The sequence below is a fragment of the Oreochromis aureus genome, linkage group 23, assembly GCF_013358895.1.
Source record: "Oreochromis aureus strain Israel breed Guangdong linkage group 23, ZZ_aureus, whole genome shotgun sequence".
Classification (NCBI taxonomy): Eukaryota; Metazoa; Chordata; class Actinopteri; order Cichliformes; family Cichlidae; genus Oreochromis; species Oreochromis aureus.
The window spans coordinates 3,856,391-3,883,658 of record NC_052963.1 but is presented as its reverse complement, the minus strand read 5'-3'; the positions used below and the strand labels follow the sequence as shown (position 1 = coordinate 3,883,658).

General features: G+C 40.8%; 1 protein-coding gene across 1 annotated transcript in view; it reads left to right on the top strand.

The window, feature by feature from the left end:
• The window catches only part of LOC116316656 (dystrophin-like), a 233,304-nt gene that overhangs the window by 62,049 nt on the left and 143,987 nt on the right, over window positions 1–27,268 (top strand). Inside the window, exons 9-13 of the mRNA XM_039607248.1 lie at window positions 6,491–6,687; window positions 17,673–17,801; window positions 23,263–23,358; window positions 26,097–26,195; window positions 27,012–27,193. Coding sequence (XP_039463182.1) covers window positions 6,491–6,687; window positions 17,673–17,801; window positions 23,263–23,358; window positions 26,097–26,195; window positions 27,012–27,193 — 703 coding nt within the window. The remainder of the gene's footprint in view (window positions 1–6,490; window positions 6,688–17,672; window positions 17,802–23,262; window positions 23,359–26,096; window positions 26,196–27,011; window positions 27,194–27,268) is intronic.

The window sequence follows — 27,268 nt, the reverse complement described above, 5'->3', positions numbered from 1 at the left end:
GACAAAATCGTGACTAGTCGACTAATTGTGGCAGCCCTACTCCTAACAAATACTTTCATCAGAAAATGTGTTATCATCTATGGCATCCATCATTGCCAAATTTATGCCGTCTTGAAACCAGTTTAAGCTTTCTGGATACATGCTCAATCGTCCAGGTGAGAAAATCCCAAAAAGTTGATTCTGTTGATCTGGACGTAGCATTTTCAGTGGGAGAAACATTTTATCACTCATCCAAGTGACTTCTTCAGTCTGAAGAAGTCACCAATGATACTGTCCCTCCTTGACTGTTTAAAGAGATTCTCCATACTGTAGGGCCTTCTGTTCTGGCAATTCTTAATAGCAGTCTGTCCTCAGGTGTCCCACAGTTCTCACTAGCTACAGGCCTCTCTAAGCTAAGCTTCCCTTTCTTTCTAAGATTCTGGAGATCATTTTCAATGAGTGAATGTCCTTTTTGGAAGAGAATACCATTCTAGAGGTATCAAGTCTGGTTTCAGAATCTTACACACCACTGAAGCATCTCTTTTAAGAGTTTTTAACTACATATTTTTAGCTATCGACTCTGGTGACTGTGTTGTTTTTATACTTTTAGATTTAAATGATGGGTTTGACACAATTGATCATGACATTTTACTGGATCAAACCTTCTGTGATAGCCTTTGAATCCTCTGCTCCTTTCTCATGTGGGGTCCCACCGGGCTCAGTTTTAGGCTCCCTCCTCTTTTTTTTCTACCTGCTCCAACTTGGTTCCACAGTAAGAATGTATTGTATTTTATTATACTGTTATGTGGATGATACCACAATTTTTGTCCCTCTTACAAGTAATGAAGCGTTTTCTTCTATACTGCTGCTTAAGTGTCTTGAAGACATAATGGCTCTTAATGTTTTCAAATTTAATGAGAAAAAAACAGAAGTGATAGTGCTTGGGGGTAGAACTCAGACCCTGTTTGTCGAGCTGTGTTCCTTTGTTCAGTACATCAAGCCGACTATTACAAACCTCTGGGTTAAAGTCGACGCTGAAATTAAGTTTGACAGTCAAATCAGGGCAGTGGCAAAATTGAGCCTTTTTCAGTTGAGGCACCTGGCCAACATAAAGCTTTCTCAGCAGCACTTTGAGACAGTAATCCACACCTTTGTTACTCTCTGCTGGATTAGTGTAATACACTTTATGTAGATGTTAGTGGCTCCTCAATCGCTAGTCTACAGTTGGTACAGAACAGAGCCTCAGATCTTTTCACATGCATGCATAAATTTGAATATGTTTCTTCCATTTTAGCCTCACTCCACTGGCTGCCCATAAATTAAGTTTTAAATTCCTTTATTTTATTTATATTTCTTTTATTATTCAAACTAAGCATAAGCTAAGAGGAGCCGTGTCTTCACTGTTACAGCTCCTAAAATATGAATGCTTTGCCACATCAGACAAGCCTCTTCTCTGTCTATTTTTAAATCTCTTCTTACATCTCTTTTCCTCGACCTTTGACATCATGTGGGATGTTTATTTAATTTAATTGATTTTTTATTTTATTTTGTTTATAGTATGGCACTTGTTCTTGTTCTGTGGCTTTTTCATTCATATCTGTTTGTACATATTTATTATTCTGTACAGCACTTAGGTCCATTGATGTTGTTTTTAAAGTGCTTTACAAATAAAGCTAGAATGGTCTGGTCTGGTAAAGTTAAAGAGAATAAAGTTTGGGTCAAAGATTATTCCAAAAATGTGATCATTAGTGAGTGTGCTTATTACAACATTCGCTGTCATTGTCTCTTCTGAGGCATAAAGTAATCAATCGAGATATCTTAAAGTGTTCCAGATAAGAGAATCGACTATAGATAAGATCACAAGGAGTTTCACTGTCTTTGTGCCTCTAGAGAAATCACTTGACAAGGTGTCAAGAGAGGCACCGTGGTACTGCATAGGGACATCAGGGGTGGCAGAGGACATGTATCAGGGCAGGAACAGTATTGAGAAGGCATGGGAATTGATAAGAATTATAAGAATTTAGCAACCCAAATCACTGATTAGTGATTTCCATTCCATTGTGGAAATCACTAATCAGTTAGATTCCTTATTGATTCTTGTTGTGTTTGCATTGGCTCCACTTTAAAAATGATCGCCACTGCAAAGAAATTCATGTAAACCAACTGCATGCTGTGAGTCAAATGTTTTTGCATATTGGAGGTATTTCCCTTCTTTGTTGTGATCAGCGTTGGGGTCGTTACTCAAAAGTAATTATTACACATATTACAAAGAACATTCTTTTCCTCAAAGTAATGCAGTACACTACATAATTACTCCAAAGAGAAAGTAATTCATTATACTACTTGTTACGTTACTTTCATGTTACTCTGTAAAATATCTGAAACACACTGTGTCATAATTAATAATACTAATAATAATAAAAATACAAAAGATGGATTTGTATTTATTATCAGTTTATCACAGTTACCATGAAATCACAAATAGATTGAATGGAATTGCCAACTTGAGGCTAGTCTACTGCAAACTAATAGCACACCAATAGCAAATGCAGGATACAGAGTACCTTTTAAAAAAAAATTTCATAATTTTTATCGAGAGAATTTCGAGAGAAAACCAAGTGGCAGAAGGCTTCCGCGTTGGTGGCCTCAGAATCTCATCTCTGTTTTGTTTTTTTTTTGATAATGTGGTATATAGCTGGGTGTGAAGCGACGTGTCTGAAGCCGTGGTCCTTAGGCAGAAAAGGTGCCCACTCCGGGTCCAAGCCCCAAATTGAGGAGCTGAAGTATCTTGGGGTCTTGTTTATGAGTGAGGGAAGAAGAATAAGGTAGACTGACAGACAAATTGGGGTTGTAGCTGCAGTGAAGCAGTCGCTGCACTGGTCCATCATGATAAAGTAAAAGCTGAGCATAAAAGCAAAGCTGTCAATTTACAGGTCAGTCTATACCCCTACCCTCACCTATGATCACAAACTTTGATAATCACTGAAAGAATGAGATTGTGGATACAAGTTTTGGAAATGAGCTTTCTCCGAATGGTAGGGTACCTCCACATCATCATAGTGATTCAGGCATCTGACAAGAATGCCTCCTGGGTGAGGTTTTCCTGACATATTTTATCTGGAGGAGGCCCCAGGGTAAACTTGGGGAAAGATGGATGGATGCATAGACTTAGTAAATATAATCAACAGCTTTTTACCCCTCAGCTGTAAAAGGTTGATGGGGTTTTAACATCTCCTTCTCCGGCAGGCGGGCGGAGTAGACACCTAAGTTTGTGATAACTCAAGAATGAGGCGTTGTAGGAGCTTCAAATTGATACCATAGGTGTATCTACAAAAAATCTGCATGAGTTTGAATCTCAGTGACCACAACCTCAAGCTCAAGCTCAGAGATCAAGTTTTCATGAAAATCACGTGAATGTAATAACTCAAGAAGGAGGTCAGTATTTTCATATTTATACCATATGTGCATCTACGAAGACTCTTGGATGAGTTTGAATCTCAGTGACCTCGGCCTCAAGGTCAGAGTTCAGAGGTCAAATTTGTGAAAGTCTTGTAGATACGATAACTCTTGAACAAGGCAAAAGAAAAGTGACTGGACTTCCAGTCCTTAGACAGTCCATTTAACATACAGTTTCAGTAGAATAAACTAAATTGCAAGTTTTTGAGGGGTATGCTACCAGCTTTTGAGGTGTCAACGGTCACCTCACTCAGTGGTGATCAATAGGCACATTATGAACACTACTACAGAGTATGTGATGTGTGCCCTTAGAACTAGACTATCTTTTATTGGCATTGAAAAGGTTTCTTGTCAGTATCATAGAAAATGTTTTCTTTGGTTTAATATTTACTCAAAGAAATTTCAAAAGCCTTTGACTTCCTTGTTGCGCATATAAAGCACACTGTTGTGATTTTAAAAAGGCACTATAAGAATTCAACTTTAATCACTGTAGTTTATATGTTGCTGATAATTTTGAGAGCTGTATTTATATGATAAAGACCTTCATAGGGAGTTTATCCTGCATATAATCCTGTTCTTGATTTGATTAGTACTTTTTTTCCTTTTTCTCTTCCCACTGTTTGTCCTGTCTTTTGTGTATTTCTCTCACCAGTGTTTCTCTCTAATTCCTCTTTCTTTCATTTGTTTTGCACTGTTGTCTTTGTTCTCTTCTTCAGCTGGCCATTAAAGCACACATCCAGCTGCAGCAATGCAGCTCAGGTCTGAAACTTTATCTCTTGGAAGCCATATTTTCCAAAAAACACTAGCAAACTGTGGAATACTGGTTAGATGTAGTTCCCACCGCACAAACTGTTTTCAGATTTTTTCTGAACATTTAATTCAGGACTCAGCAAGTCCCGAACTAAATGAAAGGATTTGTTAGGAATAAATATTAGTCTCTGAAAATATTTCTTCATATATTTTTTCAGGAATAAATTGAAGAATTGTTTAAATACACACTAATGCAAGTTTACTGAGACAGATTTAATTACCTCAAGGCATAGAGACACACATACATTATGCTTATACACCCCTGAAAAGTACAGTATACACTGACACAAACTCCCACAATACCTCATAAAAATGCATACATATGTAGCAGAGCCGTGGTAAAATGATTAGAGTGGAGATCACAGAACGGACAGAGTCTAAACCACTGAGGGATGTATACACACACTTGCAGATGGTGGTATTATTTATGGAACTGTTTATTCTTCTCAGAGAAAAAATAACACCATAAGATTTCTATGTGATAAATCAGTATTCCACAGCCAAATGTATGACTCATACTCTAACTTTATTTCTCTCACAAATTGCAATGACACACATCATTCCTGGCAAGCTTGCCGCACAGACTATTTCCTCTTGGTACTGTTCATTATTCTTAGCTGTGAGCTAACTGCACTCCACACATCATTCTATTAACATCACCACAGCAATCAGTTCATTAGGACTCCATCTCCATCCGTCTTTCTTTTCTCTTGCTCCTCTCCTACTACTGTGCCATCTTTGTATCTTATATGGGGTTCACTCATTTGCCCCACAGCAATTTCTCTCTTTTATTTTTTTTTTGTTTATTTGTTTGTTTTTTGTTGTTAATTTTTGGGGGGCGGGGGGCATCTTTATTAGGTAGTGCAGTGAAAATGAGACACGAAAGCAAAAAGAGAGAATAAAAAGATGTAGCAGTGACCCCTGGGTAGTAGTCGAACCTGGGGCTACGTCCACACTAGCCTGGATAGATTTGAAAATGGCGGTAGAAAGTCTGCGTTTTTGCTGTCCACACTGCGACGCGAAAGCACCATTTTAAAACGTATGCATTTTCAAGAGCGTTTTGAAAACACTCCGTTTTCCATGAGCAAAAATACCGTCTCAGTGTGGACGGGAGGCCAAAACGGTAAGAAAAGAATGCGTTTTCAAATGAAAACGCATTAGTGTGGACGTAGCCTGGGTTACTGGATTTAGCTTTGTGGCATGTCGACGCCTGTTTAGCCTTTGAGCTAAACATCACTTAAACATCACTTATGACCTCAGTCATTTAGGTCATCGTAGTCTGAAGAGCTTGGAAAGAAAAGCGTCTGGTTTGAAAGAGGAGTGGAAGAAGCCATCTATGTCCACTGTGAATGATCATCTTTGAACAGAGGGCGGGGCTTACGACACCAACTGTCTGCCATCTATAATCCAATTTTGAGATCCTTCCCAAACACCTTAACGCCCACTCACATCCTGGGCCATTTGACCTCAGTAAATCACATGATAGGGTGGGGCTAGGTTTCACAATGAGCTCACCCGAAACCTTGGCTGACTGTGACCCACACCCGTTTTCACACCTTGGCTCATGTGATTAGGTAGAGGATCAATAGGGGGTCCATGACCCGCTTGGGAGACACTCCCATAGGGCTTAAATGTAGCTTTAATCTGAATTGAACAAAAATATTTTGTTGGCAGTTTACAATTTTTTGACAAGCATTTCTTTTAACAGTTCTCTATTTCCAGCGACTCAAATTTAAGCTTACAGTTCACCTTAAAGCTGCTTCATGGGACAGCTATTTCTGAATCACAGCATGTGTGAGGGTTTGAATGCCACACAGACACAATGTTTTTAAAGTATGTGTCTCAGCTGTTCTGACAGTCCTAACATAAGGGATCACCAAAAGATGGGACACCAATGTTTATCGCTAATGAAAACACTATGGTGACAGGAGTGTCAGAACAGTGGACAGGTAGTTGGTGAACTCACTGAAGGGTCTTTCTTTTGATCTGTAGTTTTGATACCAGGCTCATCTTCCAGTGAAGATTCCTTCTGTGCCAAAATAATTATCTAATACAGTCGTATTTTAACACACATGAATATAGTTTATTTTATATCTATAGTTTTGACATATCACACTCGTCAGACAACTTTAGGTTTTGAAGAACTTTTTTTTCCAGAAATGTTTGCTCTATTGTCATTAGGTGACATTTATCACAAGTGGTTTGTGAACTTTAGGATAAACTTTACTCTTCTCACTCTTTTCAGATGTGGCAGTGGCTCACCCTGACAAGAAGAGTATCATTATGTATGTGACGTCACTCTTCCGGGTACTTCCACAAAGTGTTTCTATGGAAGCCATCCAAGAGGTGGAGACGTTACCTCAGGCAGCCACAGCCAATATCACCCGTGTGACAACAGAGGAACACTACCAGATCCAGACCAAGCAGCGCTTCTCTGAGCAGGTTAAACAATTAAACACAAACACTTGTGAGACTAACTAAACCACAGACACGTTCTCATCTCAAAACTTAACATACCGACGCTATGTGACAAATCGTCAGTATGTTACGCGTTAGGAAACATGAAAACCATTATAAACTTATTTTACTTTCTCATCATGATTTGCTTTGGAAAGCACTATCTGATATGGTTAAGTTTGTGGTTAGGGTTAGGGCTGGAAAACACAGCTGTTACCGCCGGGAGCATCATCCAAAATCCGGAACGTATCATAGGGACGCGGAAGGTTACCTATTGCGTTACTGTGAGAAGCCTCAGGATGTGACAAATCATTGGTATGTTACGCAAAAAGGCCATCATGCACACAAGAGTGTCTGCTTTGTGAGTGCATGATGCTGGTACCTCTGTGCACAAAGCTTCATTCTACTGGCTAGAATTAACTGACTTTTGACAGTTTGGAGGGAAGACCCCAAAGGAAGAGGGGTCCAGATTTCAAAACTGTGGTGATGATGGACAGGTTACAGTGTGGCAGGAAAATAAATGCTGTTTTAAGTCTTAGAACTAGGGTTGGGCGATTGGACGAATATATGGACTAGCTCAGCCTATCATCGATAGGTTTTACAAGGGCGATTTATTTATTTATTTGCTCACGAGTAAGTTTGCTAATAATGATGGAGCTAATAGAAGCAGTCAATAGAAAAAAAAATTATAATAGCGCTGTTTTAACAGCACCCTCTTTCATCTGCAAGCAAATGCCCCCTCCTCAGAGTTCGCCCAAATGCTTGTTGATGGAGCTGCAGAAGCTGGTGATAGCCTAGCATACTCAGCCGGATGGTGGACACGTACATGCTCTTGCAAGTTAGCTCGCACTATACGTCTGCACAAGCACCACACTGCTTTGGTTACATCCTTAGGTTTACCTCTTTCATCTGGTTTAAAGCCAAAGTAATCCCAAATTGCAGACTTTATATTTTTTTAGTGCAGTCAGCGTTAACGCGCCGTCATCATGACTAATGCGATTAACAATTAACCCATCTGGAGCGCAGACTGAGTCAAAATCCCTGTAATGTCTCTGTCAACGCATTTTGGCAGTTTGTCCAAATTTTGTTCCTTCTGCGCTCCAGATGGGTTGAGAGCGTTAAAAATTTTAATCGTGATGACCGCGTTTAAACTGCGTTAATGCTGACAGGGTTTTGTTTTTTTTGTTTTTGGAAACTAGTTCTTCCATGTTTGGACTTCTTCTGTTTTGTAAACGCGCAAATCAGCCCGTGCATCATTACATTGCCCCGCCCATCAAAGAGTCTGCGCATGCGCGAATATATCGCCTATTGCCGATTGCTGGACTGACGATTGACGATTGGAAAATTTTTACATATCGCCCAACTCTACTTAGAATAGGCAGTGTGTGAAAGGGACAGGAGAGGAGGATGGGATATGCTTTTTACAAAACGTGACAATGAGCAACATAACATTGCTCATTTGTCTGATCTAAACTAGCGTCTGATAAAACAGTTAAGGTTGTTGCTAATATTTTGTGCAAATCATAACTATATGACAGACTGTGCTGTAGCTGCTGGGTGCTAGGTATGCTACCTTTTTACCCCTCAACTTTAAGAGGCTGACAAGGTGTAGTCGTCACGCTGAAACCTTTATAAAATCTTGTGAATGTTATAACTCAAGAAGGAAGTCACCTAGGATTTTCAAATTGATAACATAGGTGCAGCTACTAAAATGTTCGATAACCTCAAGGTCAAGTCATAGTTGGGATTTTCACCATATCAGTAATTTGTGTTTTCATTTGTTTGAATTGTAAAAGCTATATACCTATTAGAAATAACAGGATGACCACCTGTCTAATATTGTAATGGTCTCTTTTGTGCTGCCAACACAGCCTTTGCCCATAGAGGCATGGACTCCACTAGATCCCAAATGGTGTGCTGTGGTATCTGGCACCGAGATGTTAGCAACAGATGCTTTAAATCCTGTAAGTTGTGAGCAGAGGCCTCCATCCCTGCACATCCCACAGATGCTCATTTGTATTGAGATCTACGGAATCTGGAGACCAAGTCAACAACTCAAACTTCTTGTGCTCCTCAAACTATTCCGGAACCCTTTTTGCTTTGTGGCAGGAAACATTATTGCTGAAAGACGCACAACCCTCAGGTAGTTCCGTTTCCATGAAAGTGTGTAACAAAGCTTAGGCAGGTGGTACACGTTAAAGTAACTTCTATATGGATGGCAGGACCCAAGGTTTCCCAGGAGAGCATTACCCAAAGCATCACACTGCCTCTGCCAGCTTGTCTTTGAAGATAAGGGTCAGCCTTTGCTTGAGCTTTGGGATCCCATCATGCTATCACTGGTTCACCACTGTTCCTTCTGCAAACCACTTTTGATAGATCGTGACCAACGCACCATTGTCATCTAGCTGTCACAATTGGGCCTGTCAAACTTACTCAAATCCTTACAGTTGCCCATTTTTCCTGGGTCTAATACATCAGCTTTGAGAATAAAATTTACTTGCTCCTTAATATATCCAACCCACTAAAAGGTGCCATGATGAAGAGATAATCGGTGTTATTCACTTCAGCTGTCAGTGGTCATAATGTTATGCCTGACTAATAACAGACTACTGTGACAGGAGTGCAGAGGCTTCAGGACTTGTCTTAAAAGATTTCTTCAGCATTAACATAATCCAGTGACAGTATTTCCACTGCTACACAGCAAACAATACATTTTTAATTTATTGATAATTAAATCAAATTCAACAAAATTCAATTCAATATGGTTTAAGCAGTGCATATGTTGCTACTCTGGTGTAACTTGATATAAGACAAAGTTATACCTCGAAAGTGTCAAACGTATCAAAAGTCAGTTGGTTTGAGTGAGGAGAATTAATCTTTGAGAGTATGTATGTAGGTTTTCATTCATCTAGTTCAGGGGTAGGCAACCTTTCTGATGGCGAGTGCCATTTAAAATTTCCTCAGAAGTCAGAGTGCCATATGATTGCATTAGCAATAAATTTAATAACGCTCTATATGAACAGTTACACAACATATAGAACCACTTTATAGAATTATATTTGTTTGCAGATGTTGGCAGCTATCAGCGAATAGTTATCAGCTATTTTGAAACAAAAAAGGACACTTTTTATCCATAACAAGAACTCCATAACAGCAAATGAACTGTATAACAGAAAATACAAATGCTATTTATGGTCTCCTCACAACAATGATAAGAAAAATAAACTCAGCCAATATGGTATGTTTGTTAATACAGAGACACACATGTTAATGTGATCTCTGGTCTCCCACTCAGAGACACAGGTCTCCGAGTGTCCAGCATTCAGACGGCTACCTGAGGACACTCATGTGAGAGAAAATCTGCTCACACAGATATGTAGAGCCAAATACTGTCAATAAGGCCTCTGCAATGTTCTGAAGACAGTTAAACTTGTCAGGTAGTGATGTCCAGCAGGTGAAAATGCAAGCTCCATGAACACGCACAGCTGTGGATTCCAGCTGCTTCGATGTCGCATTAACTGGCATTAACTCAGCCAGCATTTTGACTAATGACCGGCCCACCAGGTATTATAGGAAAAGCCATAAAGCCTTTGAATGAAAACAAACGCTGTTGTGACAGTGATGTACAGTCTTGTTGGTATATGTATGATTTCTATACATTTTACATCAGATAAAAACTTTGGTTGTAAGCTTCAGATAATTATTTAATAACAGCGAGACATTTTAAATGAGAAGAAGAAAGAAAAGTATTTCTTTGTGCCCCCCTTTCCCTGTTAATGCCCTACCTGGCCCCCTGGCAAAACTTTGCTAGACCCGCCCCTGCACAGTTACCAGCTGTCAGCTACGTAGAAAAGGATCCTGGTGTTATTTGTCTCTCAGAAACAGTTCATAACTTCCCTTCAACTCATTCATGTCACCTAAAAGGTAAACCTGTTTCTCCATCACCTGTTCAGCTCTGATGATTCAGTAAGGACATCTCCTGGTTTCATCTGCATGTTTCCCTCTCACCAGATATCCAAACCAATATCATGACCAGCAGGTTTTACAGCTATGGCTCCAGCAAACATCAGCTGATACTAGAAATTAATATTAAATAAATTCTAACAACAGCTGATCGAGCTTAAACATGGTGCTGTTGTTTAGCGCGAAATCCGCTGGTTTCCTCTTTCTGGCGCAAAGTGGGCGATAAACAAACGAGAGAGAAAAGCCGATCAGCTGATCATTGATCGGTTTCATGATTGAAGTAGAAACAGGAGAGGGAGGGGAGAGAATGAGAGAAGAAGAGGCAGCTGTGCAGCGTAACAACAGAATAAATCCACCTTTGTCTTTTTCCATCCTGGCTGAAGTCCGGGCCAAACTGCGTCCCTTCTCAGCTCAACACGAAACGCGTAATGATTTCTCTGAATGCGGGACGATTCCGTCTTTTTACGGGGATGGTTGGCAACTCTACTAACTAACCTTATGAATAAAATGAAGTTCAACATCAGTAACATCATAGCACCCGCCCAACTGTATAGAAACTCCGTCATGCTAGCTAGTACGCAGTACGAGTTATTGTAACTGACTGTAAAAAGTCACCACAACGAAAATAAACTCCACCTAAACTTGGTTTATATCTGACCCAGATAGACTGCAGGTCATAACTTCTTACCTGAAGTTCAGTTCACCTGATACTCGGACCGGCCCCGCCTCGGGTCTCTCCTCCTCCTGCCTCCCTTCTCCCTCATCCACCTGCTGGCCTCCACTAATGTTACTGAATCTGTGGAAGGTCCGCCATAGCCACCACCAAACAATTGAGTTATTTTTACACACCAGCCAACATCTGGCCAATCCACCACCTTTCATTGTTTATACCGTTACAAAAAAAAAATTAAAAAAAAATCATCGGGCCACTGAGCAAATGCCCGGTATGCCCGATGGCCAGTCCCGCTATGGTCATGCCATCAGTTAACCCTTCGCGTGCCAACTGTGGCACGTGTGCCTAGGGTTGCCGACCCCTGATCTAGTTTATGGTAGTCTAAGGAGCTTGAAAAGAACACGACTTGAATTGAAGGAAGTGCGCACATTAATAAAATGTACACATAATAGTAAACCTTAATCTACCCAAGGCAACTAAACTGAAGAAGCCTCTTGCATAAGAAATGAAACATCTTCAAAAAAAGTCCATTCGCCTTCTTTTAAAAATCCTTAATCTTCGAGAATAATTACTCGCAAGAGAGTGAATCTGCTGCAGCATGCATGTGTGATGACTTCTTTGTCTATGTGCCTCTTAAGCGCTACACAGGCGGGTTGCGGACTTTAGATATAAGGAAGAGTGGCAATGAATATATAATGGCAGCTGTTCCTGGCTTAATGCTGTGATGGTGTTGAGGTCTTATGATTTCTGGAAGTTGTGCAGATACTCAGCTGTGTAAGCTTACTTGGTGTTCAAAGCTACTTTTTCACCTGTGCTGTTCATTGCTATGTTGTTGTCGCATTATCCATACTCTGCAGTACTACACATTATACAGCTTAATGAGTGTGGTTATATTTGCATAGTAGCCTATATTATCAGCTCTGAAACAGAATTCTTAAACCCAGTTACAAAATATACTTCTAAATATTAACATGGCCATCCCACCTTCTCAAAGTGGGCTTGTAAAATTCACAACAGAACCATTTGTGTATAAGGGAACTGAAGGAGATGAAGAAACTGAGATCCTTCAGTGTTGTCTGACTTGCTTTTAATCAGCACTGTATGAGAATGTAATGTAGTAAGTGCAGAATTAATCAAAGAAGTTATAAAAGTTCTGGTTTGGAGAACTCTGAAAGCCAGATCTATGTTTAACCTGTTAGCACTGCTACTCCTGTTGTAGCAATGACACACACAAAAGTAAACAGGAAATGACACAGTGTGAAACATTAAGGGTGAATAACCAAACTTGCAAAACTTAAATAAACTTTAAGTTTATAAACTTAATACCTAATAGTAATAAATACTACTTAAATACTAGAAACTAGAAAGATAATTCATTAAAAATTATGCTATTTCATTATTTATCATTTTGAAATAACTCATTACTTAAGTGTATTATTAAACAATTAGATAATTGTTTAAATATGTAATTAATAAAAATGGAAAATTAATGCATAATTTGATGCGCATTAATTTGTGTTCTTGTAGATTCATGAAGTGTGAAATTTATGGTTTACATTATAAGTACACATCATGTATGCTCAAAATATGTAAATGTGTTGTTAAATTTTTATGAACACTCAGGTCTCTCAGCAGATCTCTCTTAAAAGCTTCCTAAATGTATATATATCTCACTGATCATCAAACAATTACCATTTTCCTTCTTCTTTTTTAATTACTTCTAGATTACATATAGATTATTTGATCCCGAAAGGTTGATTCTGTTCATCTGGACGTTTTCAGTGGGAGAAACGTGCAAGTGACTTCTTCAGTCTCAGCTGACTGCAGGTTTCCCCAATCTTATAAACAGTACATTTGCACAATGAGTGAAACCAGCCCACTGAATGAACAGTAGGCTGGGAGGTCAGTTCATTTCATTGTTAAGTATGTATATTGGAGGCATGGTGGTACAATGGCTAGCACTGTCTTTTCACAAGAAGGTCCTGGCTTCAAATCCACTCTGAGGCCATTCTTTGTGGTGTTTCCATATTCACCTTATGTTTGCATAGGTTCTCGGGTATTCTGGCTTCCTTCCAAAACCTGCATGGGATTAGGGGAACAGTGATTCTAAGTTGACCATAGGTGTGAATGTGAGAGTAAATGGTTGCTCGTCTCCCTGTGTGCCCTATGACAGATTAGCAACCTGTCCAGGATGTATCCTGCCTCTCGTCCTGTGAAGCAGGAATGGGCTCTAGCACCCCCATCCCACTGAATAGGATAACTGGAATAAAATGGATAAATGGATATCTAGATTGCAGTCTCAGAGGCAGCATGGCAAGCAGATGTTATTTTGCTCACTAATTTCCTTCTGCTTGTTCTGTGTAATTCCTGGGAACTGTTGTCCATGCTGAAAGATGTGGTCACAGCATCACCCAAAATATATTTCATTCTTTCAGTTGTCACCTGAATGAAAATGAAACTCTAAATTAACACAGAATCTTTGAAGAAAGAAAAATAAATATCAAAAATAAGTCACAAAAGTCAGAAACAAGATCTGCTGGCTCTCACGTTTCAGGCTACAATAAACTGAGATCCACGGAATCCTATTGCATACATATTGCAATTCAGTTCAGTTCAATTCAGCTTTATTTAATTCAATTCAATCCAATTCAATTTTATTTATATAGCGCCAAATCACAACAAAAGTCGCCTCAAGGCGCTTTATATTCTACAGTAGACCCTACAATAATGGAGTGAACTTCCTGGAATAATTGCTGGTCATATTAATATCTCACTGTTTATTCAAAATAAGCACTGACACTGTTTCAAATTAAGAGTGTTCATGTAGGATTTCTTATGTTAGAACCCTAACTGCAGTTCAGGAGTAAGGCTTAAGTTGAGGAGGAAGAGGATGAGCTGGAGATGAGAAGGTGAGAGTAGTGCTGGAGGAGGCAGATGATGAAGATGAAAAAGAAAAAACTAGAAATAGATAATGAAAAATTTTCAAATGGTCAAATATTGTTTGAAATACATATTTGTGATTTTAAAAATTCAAGTAGCTTATAATTGTTATACTGTTATACTATTTATCTAATGCCTGAATCCGTTAATTGAAATTTGTCCGTATTCTTTTATCTGAAACAACAGGAAAATGATTAAAAAAGGATTTTCTTTCTTTCCTTGATGATTGCTGAACCCAATCGTGCAACAAAATATAGACATTGTGAGGGGGAAAAATAGTCATAATTTCTATGTAAAGTATGTATGAGTGATTGGAGCTCCATGATCTTGCCTCATGGGGTGAGGATGAGCATGAGAAAGGTGATGGATCAGCACGGGTCCCACTGCTCAACAAGGAACATGTTATGTTCCCCATCTTATGTTTGCCAGTGAACATTTAATTGATTCAGAGAAAGTGTGGGAGAAAGTGCTATGGTCCAAAATCAAGCTCTTTGGCATCAACCTGACCTGTTCTGTTTGATGGAAGAGAAATGCTGTATGACCTGTGTGACTGTTTGGAGCTGTTTTTCTGCTAAGGATTTCAATGCATTAAGGGGCCAATGGACAGAGCCATGCAGTGTGAAATTGGAGACAAGAACCAGCATCACAGTGACCGAAAACACACCACCAAGGCAACGAAGGTGTGGCTAAAGAAGAAGCACATTAAGGTCATTAAGTAGTCTAAGCCAGTCTTTAGACCTCAGTCCCATAGAAAATCTCTGGAGAAGCTGAAGCTTTGAGTTGTCAAGCAGCAGCCAAAACAAAGGCCTAAAGAATTTAAAGAAATCCTTCTTTAGATGTGTGCAAAGCTGGTGACCAACTACAAGAAATGTCTTACTGCTGTGCTTGCCAAGGGTTTCTCCATTGAGTACTAAATCATATCTTGTACGAGGATCAAATACTTATACAAATACTACTGTCACTCAGTGGCATGCAAATCAATGTATAACTTTCATTTAATGTTGTCTCTCTCTCTCTATTAAAATGGAACTACCACAATCTGCAGTGGAGCAGATAAGTCAAATAATGATTCCCTCCACAGTATGTGAATAATATCTAGACTTCATGATCCTTATCTGCCTTCTATAGAAATTACATAAATTCTGTTATGCAGTAGCCCACTGTTTAGCTGGGTTTTATTTAGGAAAAAAATCTCCCCATACAGGTTACTAACATAAGACACGGGAATATTTCAACATCTTTCTATGAATGATAATCTAATGTTGGCATTTCACATTATGATTGCCCAGCTGTACTAAGGTGAGAAAACCTCTAGAAAAAGTTATTCCTTGGAAAATCCACAAACAGTTCTCTGGCAATGTGATTAGTGACAAAGTGCCTTAAAAAAATAAAATCACTTAAAATAGTTTATGTTTTACAAAGTTAGCAATAGCTTTTAGTGAAAAAGCACCATCATATTATTAGTATTCATTATATTATTCATCCATTTTCTACAGCTTATCTGGGTTAGGGTTGTGGGGGCAGGAGTCTGAGCAAAGACTTCGCTTGGCCCAGCCACCTCTTTCATCTCATCTGGGGGAACACCGAGTTAGATATAATCTCTCCAACGAGTCCTCCCAATAAAACATGCCTGAAACACCTAACTTAGGATGCATCCAGAAAGCAACCCTTGTCAAATTCAATTTAGTTTAGTTCAGTTTTATTTATATAGTGCCAAATCACAACAATAGTTGCCTCAAGGCGCTTTATATTGTAGGATAAAGACCCTACAATAATACAAGAACAACAGAGAAAACCCCAACAATCATATGACCCCCTATAAGCAAGCACTTTGGCGTAAGTTGGAAGGAAAAACTCCCATCTTCAGCCTCTGCTCCCATTACAGGATTGGGGAGACACTCAAGTTATTCCTTCTACCACTTGACTCCATCCACAGGCATTGCTGTACTACACTGAATATAGCAGAGCACAGTTTTCCCCCTCTTCAGTTGTCTGAGCTTGCTTTGAGTTCAACTGAAGGTCTTGTTCCAGGGTCTCAGCAAAATCCTTGGAATTCAATCAAAGCTCTGCCGAGGTGGGAAATGAAGTTCTCACAGACTGGGGCTCTGGTAGATATTCCCAATGCAACCTCACACTATATGTTTGGGTATGCCAGGTCTGTCCAGCATCTTCCTCTGCCACCTGATCCAACTAACCAGAAGATGGTGATCAGTTGACAGATCAGCTCCTCCAAGACGTTTGGCTGCAGATCTGATGATATGATTACAAAATCAATCATTTATTGTGACCTAGGGTCTCCTGGTGCCATGTGCAGTGATAAAGACCCTAATTCTTGAACATGGTGTTTGTTGTGGCCATCTGTCACCTATAGCAAGTCCAGAGTGGAAGAGAGTCCAACCCCTCTTCACAGGAAATTGTTTCCAGAGCCTGAGCTTCATGTTGAGGTGAGCCTGATTATATTTAGTCCATATCTCCCAACCTCACACATCAGCTCTGACTCCTTCCCCATGAGGAGGCAAAGTTCCACGTACCACAAGCCAGATTCAGGAACCCAGGGATTGGTAGAACCTGGAACTCTGCCTCTGGCCACAGCCCGATCCACTCCGGTACCCTGTCCAGCAGGCCGGGTACGCTGGACTGTTTGTTTTTTTTTTTAAGTTGTGCCTTGATTTTTCTGTGAGATTTTGAATTCAGCGCTGAATGAGTTATTATTACTCCCATATGCTAGTGTGCAAAGCAAAGCTATACGAGGCGCAAGGTGGCACAAGTCATTGCTGTACACCACGAAGATTGTTTTTGACTGTTATTTATTGATATTTCTTAAAAACTGCTATTTGGTTAAGTTTGGGCATGGTTAGTTTCAGGAAAAGCTTGTGGCTTGTGCTAAATTTGTGTGACAAAATCTTTGTTTTTACACCCAGGGAAAGAAAAACATGACACTAACACAGTAATCTGTAGTGAACCTCCAGGTCTATTACATGCTGTAGAGTGATAATAGCCTGATGAATTAAATTCAGTTTTATAAAGTTAATAACAGCGGTTTTCCCATGGTGCTTAAACACTACAGAATTGACATCCATTTATTCAAATGACAAGCAAGAGTTACCTTATGTAATCTTGGTTACTTTATAGAGCTCGCCTGTGGGACATTTTGCCCAGTCTGAAGCATAATTATAGTAGTAATGACAACCGTTAATAGCTATTTAACGTGCTAATAACATTCAATAGTGGCTGAATGTGAATACTTCTTTCAGGGCTGCCCATTTTCACTAACTTGGTAAAGCAATTATTTAATTTAGCTTTTGGATCTTTCGCTTTCCTTTTTGCATTCTTTTGCCTCCTTCTCTCTTCCTCTCTTGCCTCTGTCTTTTCCTTTCTGTCTGTCCTCTCTCAGATTACAGTGAATGTGGCTCAGGGGCGAGTGCAGAGCCCCTCCCCTCAGCCTCGCTATAAAAGCTATGCCTACACCCAGGCTGCCTATGTCCAGTCGCCCGAGCAAAAGAGGAGGCGTTTTACTGACCAGGTCCGTGTCTCACACTAACACTTGATGCCAGTTCCCCATCTGTCTCTGCATGTGTGGTTTTTGTTCTGTCTGCTCCCCAGAATGTGTCCCTTTCTTAAAAATGCTGTTTGTTTTTGTGATTTTTTAAAAATGCATTAAACATGTGAATTTTACTTTTGAAATTTTAACCCAAAGAAAAATGTGAAATTATAGGACTTGAAGTGTACAGTTTTGCAGTGTGTTTACATCATCAAGTTTTTAATGCAAATCATGATTTGAAATGCATTGACTTTTCCAATCAGTGTTAATTTCATTCATTTATAAATCAAGTCATAAGCTATACTAACTGTGTGTTTGTGTCTTCACTTTGAATCAGTAGTGATACAGCTTGCAGTTCTTTGTCAGCGTGCTGTAGATGAACAGCGGTTGACTTTACTTAACTTTGAAAATGTTGGCAGTCAAGAGGAATATATACAAAACGAGAAAGGCGCACAATAGAGAACAAGTTGTAAAGTTCTTAGAAGTAGTGCAAAGAAAAAGGATTAGGTTTGAATAGAGTCCATGTGTGGGTGGCCAGAGTGATGGGGGTTACTCAGACCATGGCTTAGATTGGTGAGGTGGGTGAGCAGGGGTCTGGTGGATAGTTTGTTAACAGTGCGAATGGCCAAGAAGAAGAAGGAGCTGTTTGAGAGTCTGGAGGTGTGGAACCTGATTCACCTGAGGTGCTGACCACAGGGCAGTGGGTCAAATGGGTGGTGGGGTGCAAGGGGTCACCTGTGATGGCCCATTCTAGTTCAGGTTATTTTTCCTCAGGACATGGAGGACGTGCAGTCGCTGCTGGGCGTTCTTTACCTGGGTGTTGCTGCTGTGGGTCCAGGTGAGATCAGCAGAGGTGTTGGGTGCCCAGAAAACTGAAGGTGGAGACAGATTCCACCCGCTCTCCATTTATAATCAGAGGGGAGCGGACCTGTCTGTGCCTCCTGAAGTCAGTTATGAGTTCTTTTGTTTTAAGGATGTTCAGCTTCAGGTTATTTTCTGAGCACCAACAGGACAAATTCTCTACCTCTGCCCTGTACGCTGTCTCTCATCTCCATCGTATAAGGCAGGGGTGGTCTCAAACTGAGCAAACAAAGTGTTGAGCTCTGCTACTTTGATGCTGCTGTTGGGGGTTGGAGGAATGGCCTTTTTGGACACCTGGTGGGGGTTGTTGTAGGTGAGGAGGCCTTCTACCCACCTCCTGTAGGCCTCCTTAGCTTGTTTGATGCCCCTCCTCAGGTTGGCTCTGGCAGTGCTGGACAGAGAACTGTCCCTCAGCCTGAGGGACAGGGGGTGGACGAGAAGCAGAGAGAGGTGGTCAGATTGTCCTGGGTGGGGGAGGTGTGTTGCTTTGTAGGCCTGCTCAATGTTAATGTACACATGGGCCAGTGTCCTATCCCCCCCGGTAAGACACTTCAGTTTCAAACATGCCTTATTAAAGTTCCCAGCAACAATATAGATGACCTCTGGGTGCTCTCTCTGCTGTTTACTGATAATAAGTTGGAGGCACTTCAGTGCTAAGATAACGTTAGCATAGGGTAGGGATGTGATGGTGTAAACAATGGTAACTGTAGCTGTAAATGGCAATGGTAACTGTGGCTAATGTTAGGTTGTGAGGTAGATAGAAGAGCCTGCAATGAATGGGCAGCACAGAGCCCTACCTGTAGGACCGGTTTGGTACCTCCTCTGAAGCATCTGGGATTTTTGGATGGAGCCAGGATTCCGTTACAATCAGTAGACAACACTCCCGGACGGTTGTAGTAAATCTCTGATTGAAGCTCCTCCGTTTTGTTTGTGAGGGATCTGGCGTTGGTCAGGACGATGGATAGTTGTTTTCACAACAGAGCACAGACTAAACACAAGGACAAATTACTTATTTGATCTTTCAGCACTCTTGAAGCTTTTATTAGAACAAGCTTGTACTTGGTTTAAAAGAAATCATCTGAGTGTCAAGTCAAACCCATGTGGATGGAGTTAAGCTATATGTATTGCAATTTTCTCATAAATCATTTAATTCAATGGCTCAACAATACTTGCAGATATGCAGTATTCTTGACACATCTGCTTAACTTGCAGGTAAGTAGATATGTCATGCTGATATACCTACTTAAACTGTTCTATTCAATAATATTTGGAAAGTCAAGGGGAGCTATTTGATTAAATGAGCACGTGCTGCTCCTCTTCTTGGTAGAAATCAAGTGCTGTAGTGTAAGAACTAAAGGCCCATAAGTGCACAAGTAGAATGAAGTCATGTTTTTTGGTGTACAAGTATAAAAATAAAAAAGGCTGGTTTGTTGTTGTATAGAGTTTCGTATCTATCTTTGGTTGTTACAACAATCCAGAGACTTTGCTGACTGCTTTTTTGAAAGTAACATTAGACAGAGTCAGCTAAACCGTATCAAACCCATGACTGAATACAGAAATAGATGTCTAAAGCATCCTCTTCCTATTCTTTTGATCTTGTGTGAAAATAAATCAATTGTCACATGAGCTTTACATCTAGTAGGTGATCCTACAAGCATGTTTATTGTGAGGTGACATCAGGAGGCTGTTCAAGCTATCAACAACTATAATTTTATAAACAATAGAAAATGCAATTTTTCTACTGACGTTTTTGCATCTTGAGAAAAAGAAAAACAAAGCTACATCCACATTTCACACTGATTTTGACACTTCACTCTTTAACCCAACTGTGTTCTCTTGAGTATTTGATCTTTTTTCTATTTTTCACCACCTTTTGTTGTTTTTAGGGATGGACTAATAATAAATGTAAAACTTAAAATATGAAGCAGTTTCTAAACATAGTTCCAAAGTATGTTACAGAACACAGCTAAAGCAACGATAATTTTTTTTAAAAAAAGGAATAAAACTAGGGCAAACAGTGTATAACTATTACAGGTAGGATCAACCAATATATGAAATTTATCAATTAGTTAATAATAGAAAATCAAAAACTCAGAAACAAGATTGTGTAGGGGTTTACTACGGAAGAGGATTAGGGCCACTAGAAAAAAAAGTGGGCCCATCTTTCTTTTTTTTTCTTTCCCAGATTTCAGAACTCTGACTTTTTTCTCAGAACTCCTCTTCCATAGTATACCCTTACACTTTTACCCTACACCCCTTTTATTTGTTTATATTAGATAGGATAAACATTTATGTGTCTACCATCACACAGATCTGAACAAAATAGACATTAAGAGACAGCAGCATTGACTGTAGTTGGCAGCTATCAGCTCCACTGAATGATCTTATGTATCTTTTTAGGACCTTATTACCAGAGAGAAGAATGAAGTGAGAGAAACAGCACTGAGATTAGTCAAAGGAGTTTGCAAAGAAAAGTGTCTAGACTTCTTTAAGTTGCTTGAAGACGTTTCACCTCTCATCCGAGAAGCTTCTTCAGTTCTAAGGTCAAATGGCCGAGAGTCCCAGATTTAAACCCAGTGGGAGTATCCCCCCAAAGAGGGACAAAGGACCCCCTGGTGATCCTCTAATCACATGAGCCAAGGTGTGGAAGCGGGTGTGGGACCTAATCAGCCAGGATTTCGGGTGAGCTCATTGTGAAACCTGGCCCCACCTTGTCATGTGAATTCCTGAGGTCAGATGGCCCAGGATGTGAGTGGGCGTTAAGGCGTCTGGGGAGGGAACTCAAAACTGAATTATAGATGGCAGACAGTTGGTGTCGTAAACCACCGCCTCTGTTCAAAGATGGTCGCTCACAGTGGACATAGATGGCCTCTTTCACCCCTCTTTCAAACCATCTGTCCTCTCTGTCCAAAATGTGAACATTGGCATCCTCGAAAGAGTGACCTTTGTCCTTTAGATGCAGATGGACTGCTGAGTCTTGTCCTGTGGAGCTGGCTCTTCTATGTTGTGCCATGTGCTTGTGAAGTGGCTGTTTGGTCTCTCCAATGTAGAGGTCTGGGCATTCCTCGCTGCACTGTACAGCATACACCACGTTGTTAAGTCTGTGTTTTGGAGTTTTGTCTTTCGGGTGAACCAGTTTCTGTCTGAGTGTGTTGCTGGGTCTGAAGTACACTGGGATGTCGTGCTTGGAGAAAACTCTCCTGAGTTTCTCTGATACACCGGCTACATAGGGGATGACAACGTTGTTGCGTCTGTCTTTCTTATCCTCCCTCGCTGGTGTCTGATCTTCTTTTCTGTGCATCTTTGCTGACTTTATGAACGCCCAGTTAGGATAACCGCATGTTTTGAGTGCTTCCTTTACGTGTGTGTGTTCCTTCTTTTTTCCCTCAGGCTTAGAGGGAACATGTTCTGCCCGGTGGTGTAGGGTCCTAATTACTCCAAGTTTGTGTTCCAGATGGTGATGGGAGTCAAAGAGGAGGTACTGGTCCGTGTGTGTGGGCTTCCGGTAAACTTCGATGTTGAGGTTGCCATTCTCTTCAATGTGCACGGCGCAGTCCAGGAAAGGCAAACAGTTATCCTTTGTGTCCTCCCTGGTGAACTTGATGTTTTTATCCACAGCGTTAATGTGCGCAGTGAAGGATTCCACTTCTTGTGTCTTGATTTTGACCCAGGTGTCATCTACATATCTGTACCATCTTTGAACAGAGGCGGTGGTTTACGACACCAACTGTCTGCCATCTATAATCCAGTTTTGAGTTCCCTCCCCAGACGCCTTAACGCCCACTCACATCCTGGGCCATCTGACCTCAGGAATTCACATGACAAGGTGGGGCCAGGTTTCACAATGAGCTCACCCGAAATCCTGGCTGATTAGGTCCCACACCCGCTTCCACACCTTGGCTCATGTGATTAGAGGATCACCAGGGGGTCCTTTGTCCCTCTTTGGGGGGATACTCCCACTGGGTTTAAATCTGGGACTCTCGGCCATTTGACCTTAGAACTGAAGAAGCTTCTCGGATGAGAGGTGAAACGTCTTCAAGCAACTTAAAGAAGTCTAGACACTTTTCTTTGCAAACTCCTTTGACTATGATGACCTGGATGACTGAGAACCTTCACAGACAGCACTGAGATTAGATAAAAAGAGAGAAGTTATTAGTGTCTAGATCAGAAGTGAGCGCACAAAGAGAGATAAGGGGAGAGAGCGGACAAGTGAAAGTGTGAGAGAGACCCAGAGAGAAAGAGAACGAGTTAAGTTTGGAGAAAGTTTAAAACTGCTTGTCGTCATCATCATCATCATCATTAATATCTGACACTCAGAGGCTTCTCCTTATCTCTCTTTATCGCCTCTGTTTCCCACATTTCTTTCACATGTTGCCTTTAATATTTTCTACTCATCCCTATCCCTCCCTGCTCACCCCTCCTGATTTTTGACATACTGCTTGTTTTATCATCTCTGTCTGTCCTCTTCTCCCTTCGACTTCTTAACCCTGGTGCCCTCCATTCTTCTGTTTCTCCACACGTCATCTCCACCATCTGACTCTGTCTCTGCCTGTTATCTCTAACCTGTTGCTGCCTTGTTTAGTTCCTGGATCCCAGCCAAGAGGAGCTGCAGCAGCGTCTCAGTCCTCTGCCTGCAGGCACCACCAGCCTGGAAAGCTACCAGGCTGCACTGGAGGAGGTAAGACCATATGGTGATGATAAAGGACTCATATCTACTTTATAAAACATTTAATGTACAGAAGCAAATATTGTGTGTGCGTGCGTGTGTGTGTGTCTGTGTGTGAGTCACCACCTTCCTGCATGTGACAACTCCCAGTGATCCTTGTATAAGAAATGTGTGGTTTCTTCGATGGCACATTGTCGCCTTTGAGAAGGACATTCCAGAAGCTTAATTTTCCTTTTCAAAACCAATTCTCATGTGTATTTGGGATCATCGTCCTGTTGGAACACCCAGTAATGTTACATTTTCAACTGTCTAGCTCTTGAAGTAGAGCAGATCACCTACTAATTGGAAGGTTGGTGGTTCGATTCCTGGCTCTTCCAGTCTGCTTGCCAAATATCTTTAAGCAAGATACTAAGCACAAGTTGCTCTCAAATACATCCATTGAAGTGTGCATGTTAGATAGAAAGCTCTTTGATAGAAGAAAGTACTTGTATGAATGGATGAATGAAGCATGTTGTACAAAGGGCTTTGTTACGGCCGGTCTAGGAAACCCGATCGCAACACAGAAGAGTGATCCATCCCCTGCTCCACCCCAAGCAGCACATCACACCATAACTTACGCATAAAACAGTTTTATTCACAAACACACCAAAGACAAGAGATCACAGGAGTCACCCAGGCTTCGGGGTGGACCCAGGCCAAAATAACAAACAAAAAGGGAAACTAACTCATGGGAGCGCGTACTTACCTAGCCCCAAAATAACATAACAAAACAACAGTCACTTACCTCCCTAACTAACTAAACATGAGAAAACTGTGCCCAACAGAAAAGGCGGTCCACGCCTACTTCCTCCTGGACCAGCAAAACCACATAGGGCATGTCGCAGCCCCTGCCGGTTGGGGTAAAACCGAGGATGGATGGCTTCCGTCTTCAATCGTGCCGCCTTATACTTCGCCTCCAGGGCAGCATCCAATCCTGGCGGACCGTCCTCAGGATCCACCACTCCCAGAGGCGCACCTGCACAGTCACATTTGCATGTCATAATCTCAACCCACGGCGACAGCCGTAACACCCCCACACCCCCAAGAATTAACATCCCACCACATGTTCAATTCAATGGGAAAACTCCAGGGCTCTAGACAAAGCGTCGGCCAGCACATTATCCTGACCTTTCTTGTAGTGGAGCTGTAGGTTAAAGTCTTGCAGCAGCAGTGACCAGCACATCAATCGCAGGTTGGAATTACGCATCTGAGACAGGAACACCAGTGGATTATGATCCGTGAACACCTGTACTGGTAACACTGTCGATCCAACATACACCTCAAAGTGCTGTAAAGCCAATAACAGGGCAAGAGCACCCTTCTCGATCGTGCTGTAATGGCGCTGATGTGCATGAAACTTCTTAGAGAAGTAGCAAACAGGATGATCGACCCGTAACAGCTTTGAGTACTGAATAGAAAAGAGCTACATAATAATAAGTCCATTTGATTTTGGGTGAAGTTGGAGAAAGTCCTTGTTCCATCCACTCTCTGCAATGTACCACTAAACTCTTGCAGCAAACTAACCCTAGTGGAAAGCCTCACCTTTACGCCTCCAAACATAAATTTCCATGACATTCATGCCTATGATAAGTGTATGTAATTTGACCTAATACAGTTCTCAAAAAGAGTGCTTTACCACTTATTAGCAAATATTGTGTGTGCGTGCGTGTGTGTGTCTGTGTGTGAGTCACCACCTTCCTGCATGTGACAACTCCCAGTGATCCTTGTATAAGAAATGTGTGGTTTCTTCGATGGCACATTGTCGCCGGGTAGTGCATTTTAAATGCAGACTGTCTCTACAAACATTTGTGAAAGAATGAGTCGCTTTCAGGAAATCAGTGAATTTCATTGCACCACCTGTTCTCTACTAAATTTTCCAGTGGATGCTGAGGTACAAAGTCCAGAGAGGTCGCCAACTTTCTGCAGAGTTGATTGCTACAGATCTCCATACTTCATGTGGCTTTCAGATTAGCTAAAGAATAGTGCGTAGAGATCTTTACAGAGCTGTATCCAAGCCTTATATCACCAAGCCCAATGCAAAGCGTCAGATGGAGTAGTATAAAGCACGCTGCCACTGGACAGTGTAAACGTGTTTTCTGGAGTGACAAATCCTGCTTCTCTGTATTGCAATCCAACACATGAGACAGATAAGGTTTGGTGGTTGCCACGAGAACGGTACTTGTCTAACTGCATCGTGCTAAGTTTGGTGGGAGATTATGGACTCAGGCTCGGCCCCTTATTTTCGATGAAAGGAACTTAATGCTTCAGCATACCAAGACATTTTGAACAGTTTCATGCTCTCAACTTTGTGGCAAGGATTTCCTGTTCCAACATGACTGCTCACCAGTGCACAAAGCAAGGTCCATAAAGACATGGGCCAGTGACTGTGGAAGAACTTTACTGGCATGTACAGAGTTCTGATTTCAACCTAATAGTACAGATAGATAGATCGGACAAATGATGTTTAAAAATGGGGTTTTCAGGCAGGAGGAAAAGAGGAAGACCAGAGAGAAAGTTCATGGATGTAGTGAAAGAGTAAATGCAGAGGGTTGGTGTGATGGAAGCAGATGTTAGCAACTGTGTGAGATGGAAACAGATGATCTGATATAGCAACCCCTAGAAGGAGAAAATGAAAGATAAACAAGAAAAAAAAGAATGTCACTTATTCTTTAAGTAAGCTATTGTTATGTTAATTAAATTTAACTTTTAAGGTCTTGACATGGCTTCTCTCAGCTGAAGATGGTCTCCAGGGCCAGGCTCCTATCTCAAACCATGTGGAGGAGGTTAAGGAGCAGTTTCACACACATGAGGTAGGAGCTGGACTAGTGAAATCCTGCTGGATTGTGGTTTTTAAATTAAATGTCTTTATAAATGTACTTTATTGAATTTAATGTTTGGGTTTCAGCCTTTTGGCTGGGTATGCTTTAAAGTGGTCAATCCAAGATTGAAAACAACTATATTTCCAATGTCATCAATCCATAGAATATCCAATAGCTAAAAAAATAATTTTACAGTTTCACAATTTAAGATGTGAAGGGGGACTTTAAAAATCTACAGTATCAACGTCGTATTTTGATTGTGAAATGTGATAAAAGAGCAGAAATATGAAAGGGGTTTAAGTGACAGTCAGAATAAACTGTTGCACTTACATTTCAGGTTTCAGTTAAATCAGTTAAATCTGTGAGATATGGATATCTTACTGTAATAAAGCTTTATGTATGTAATTTTTTTTTAAAATCTGTTGTTTGTAAGCATTGCATATCTGGTATGGAAATAGCTGGTCTCCTGTAGTAGCTGTTAGCAATGGGCAGCTGTTTTTAGCTTTAACTGTAAGTGATGCATTAACTATAGTGAATGGCAGCTTCTAGGACTTTGATGCACTCAGAATTAGATTTACTCTGACCATTTTGCCTTCTGATATCCTGGAAGGATCACGTTGCAGTTAAGTGTTCAATAAAAATAGATGAAGCAGTAGGTAAAACTACATTTTCTGAGGTGCTTAAGTGAAATAGTTGCCATAGTAATATGAGGTACCCCCTCACCTTTGTAGGGTTACTTAGGCAAAAAATAGTTGAATTACTGTGAATATGCATGTGCAATTCTTCCATCTGTTTCTTTAATAATAGGGGTATATGGTGGAGCTGACAACACACCAGAGCAGTGTAGGACGAGTCCTCCGGGCCGGTGCTGCCCTGCTGGGGGAAGGAAACCTGAGTGAAGAGGAGGATTCTGAAGTGAGAGAGCAAATGAACCTTCTCAACTCCCGGTGGGAGCACCTAAGAGTCGCTAGCATGGAGCGACAGAGCAGGTACATACATTAAAATGGAATGAATTAAACAAGCATCAGTACAATTAACAATAACAATATTAAAACTCACATCTA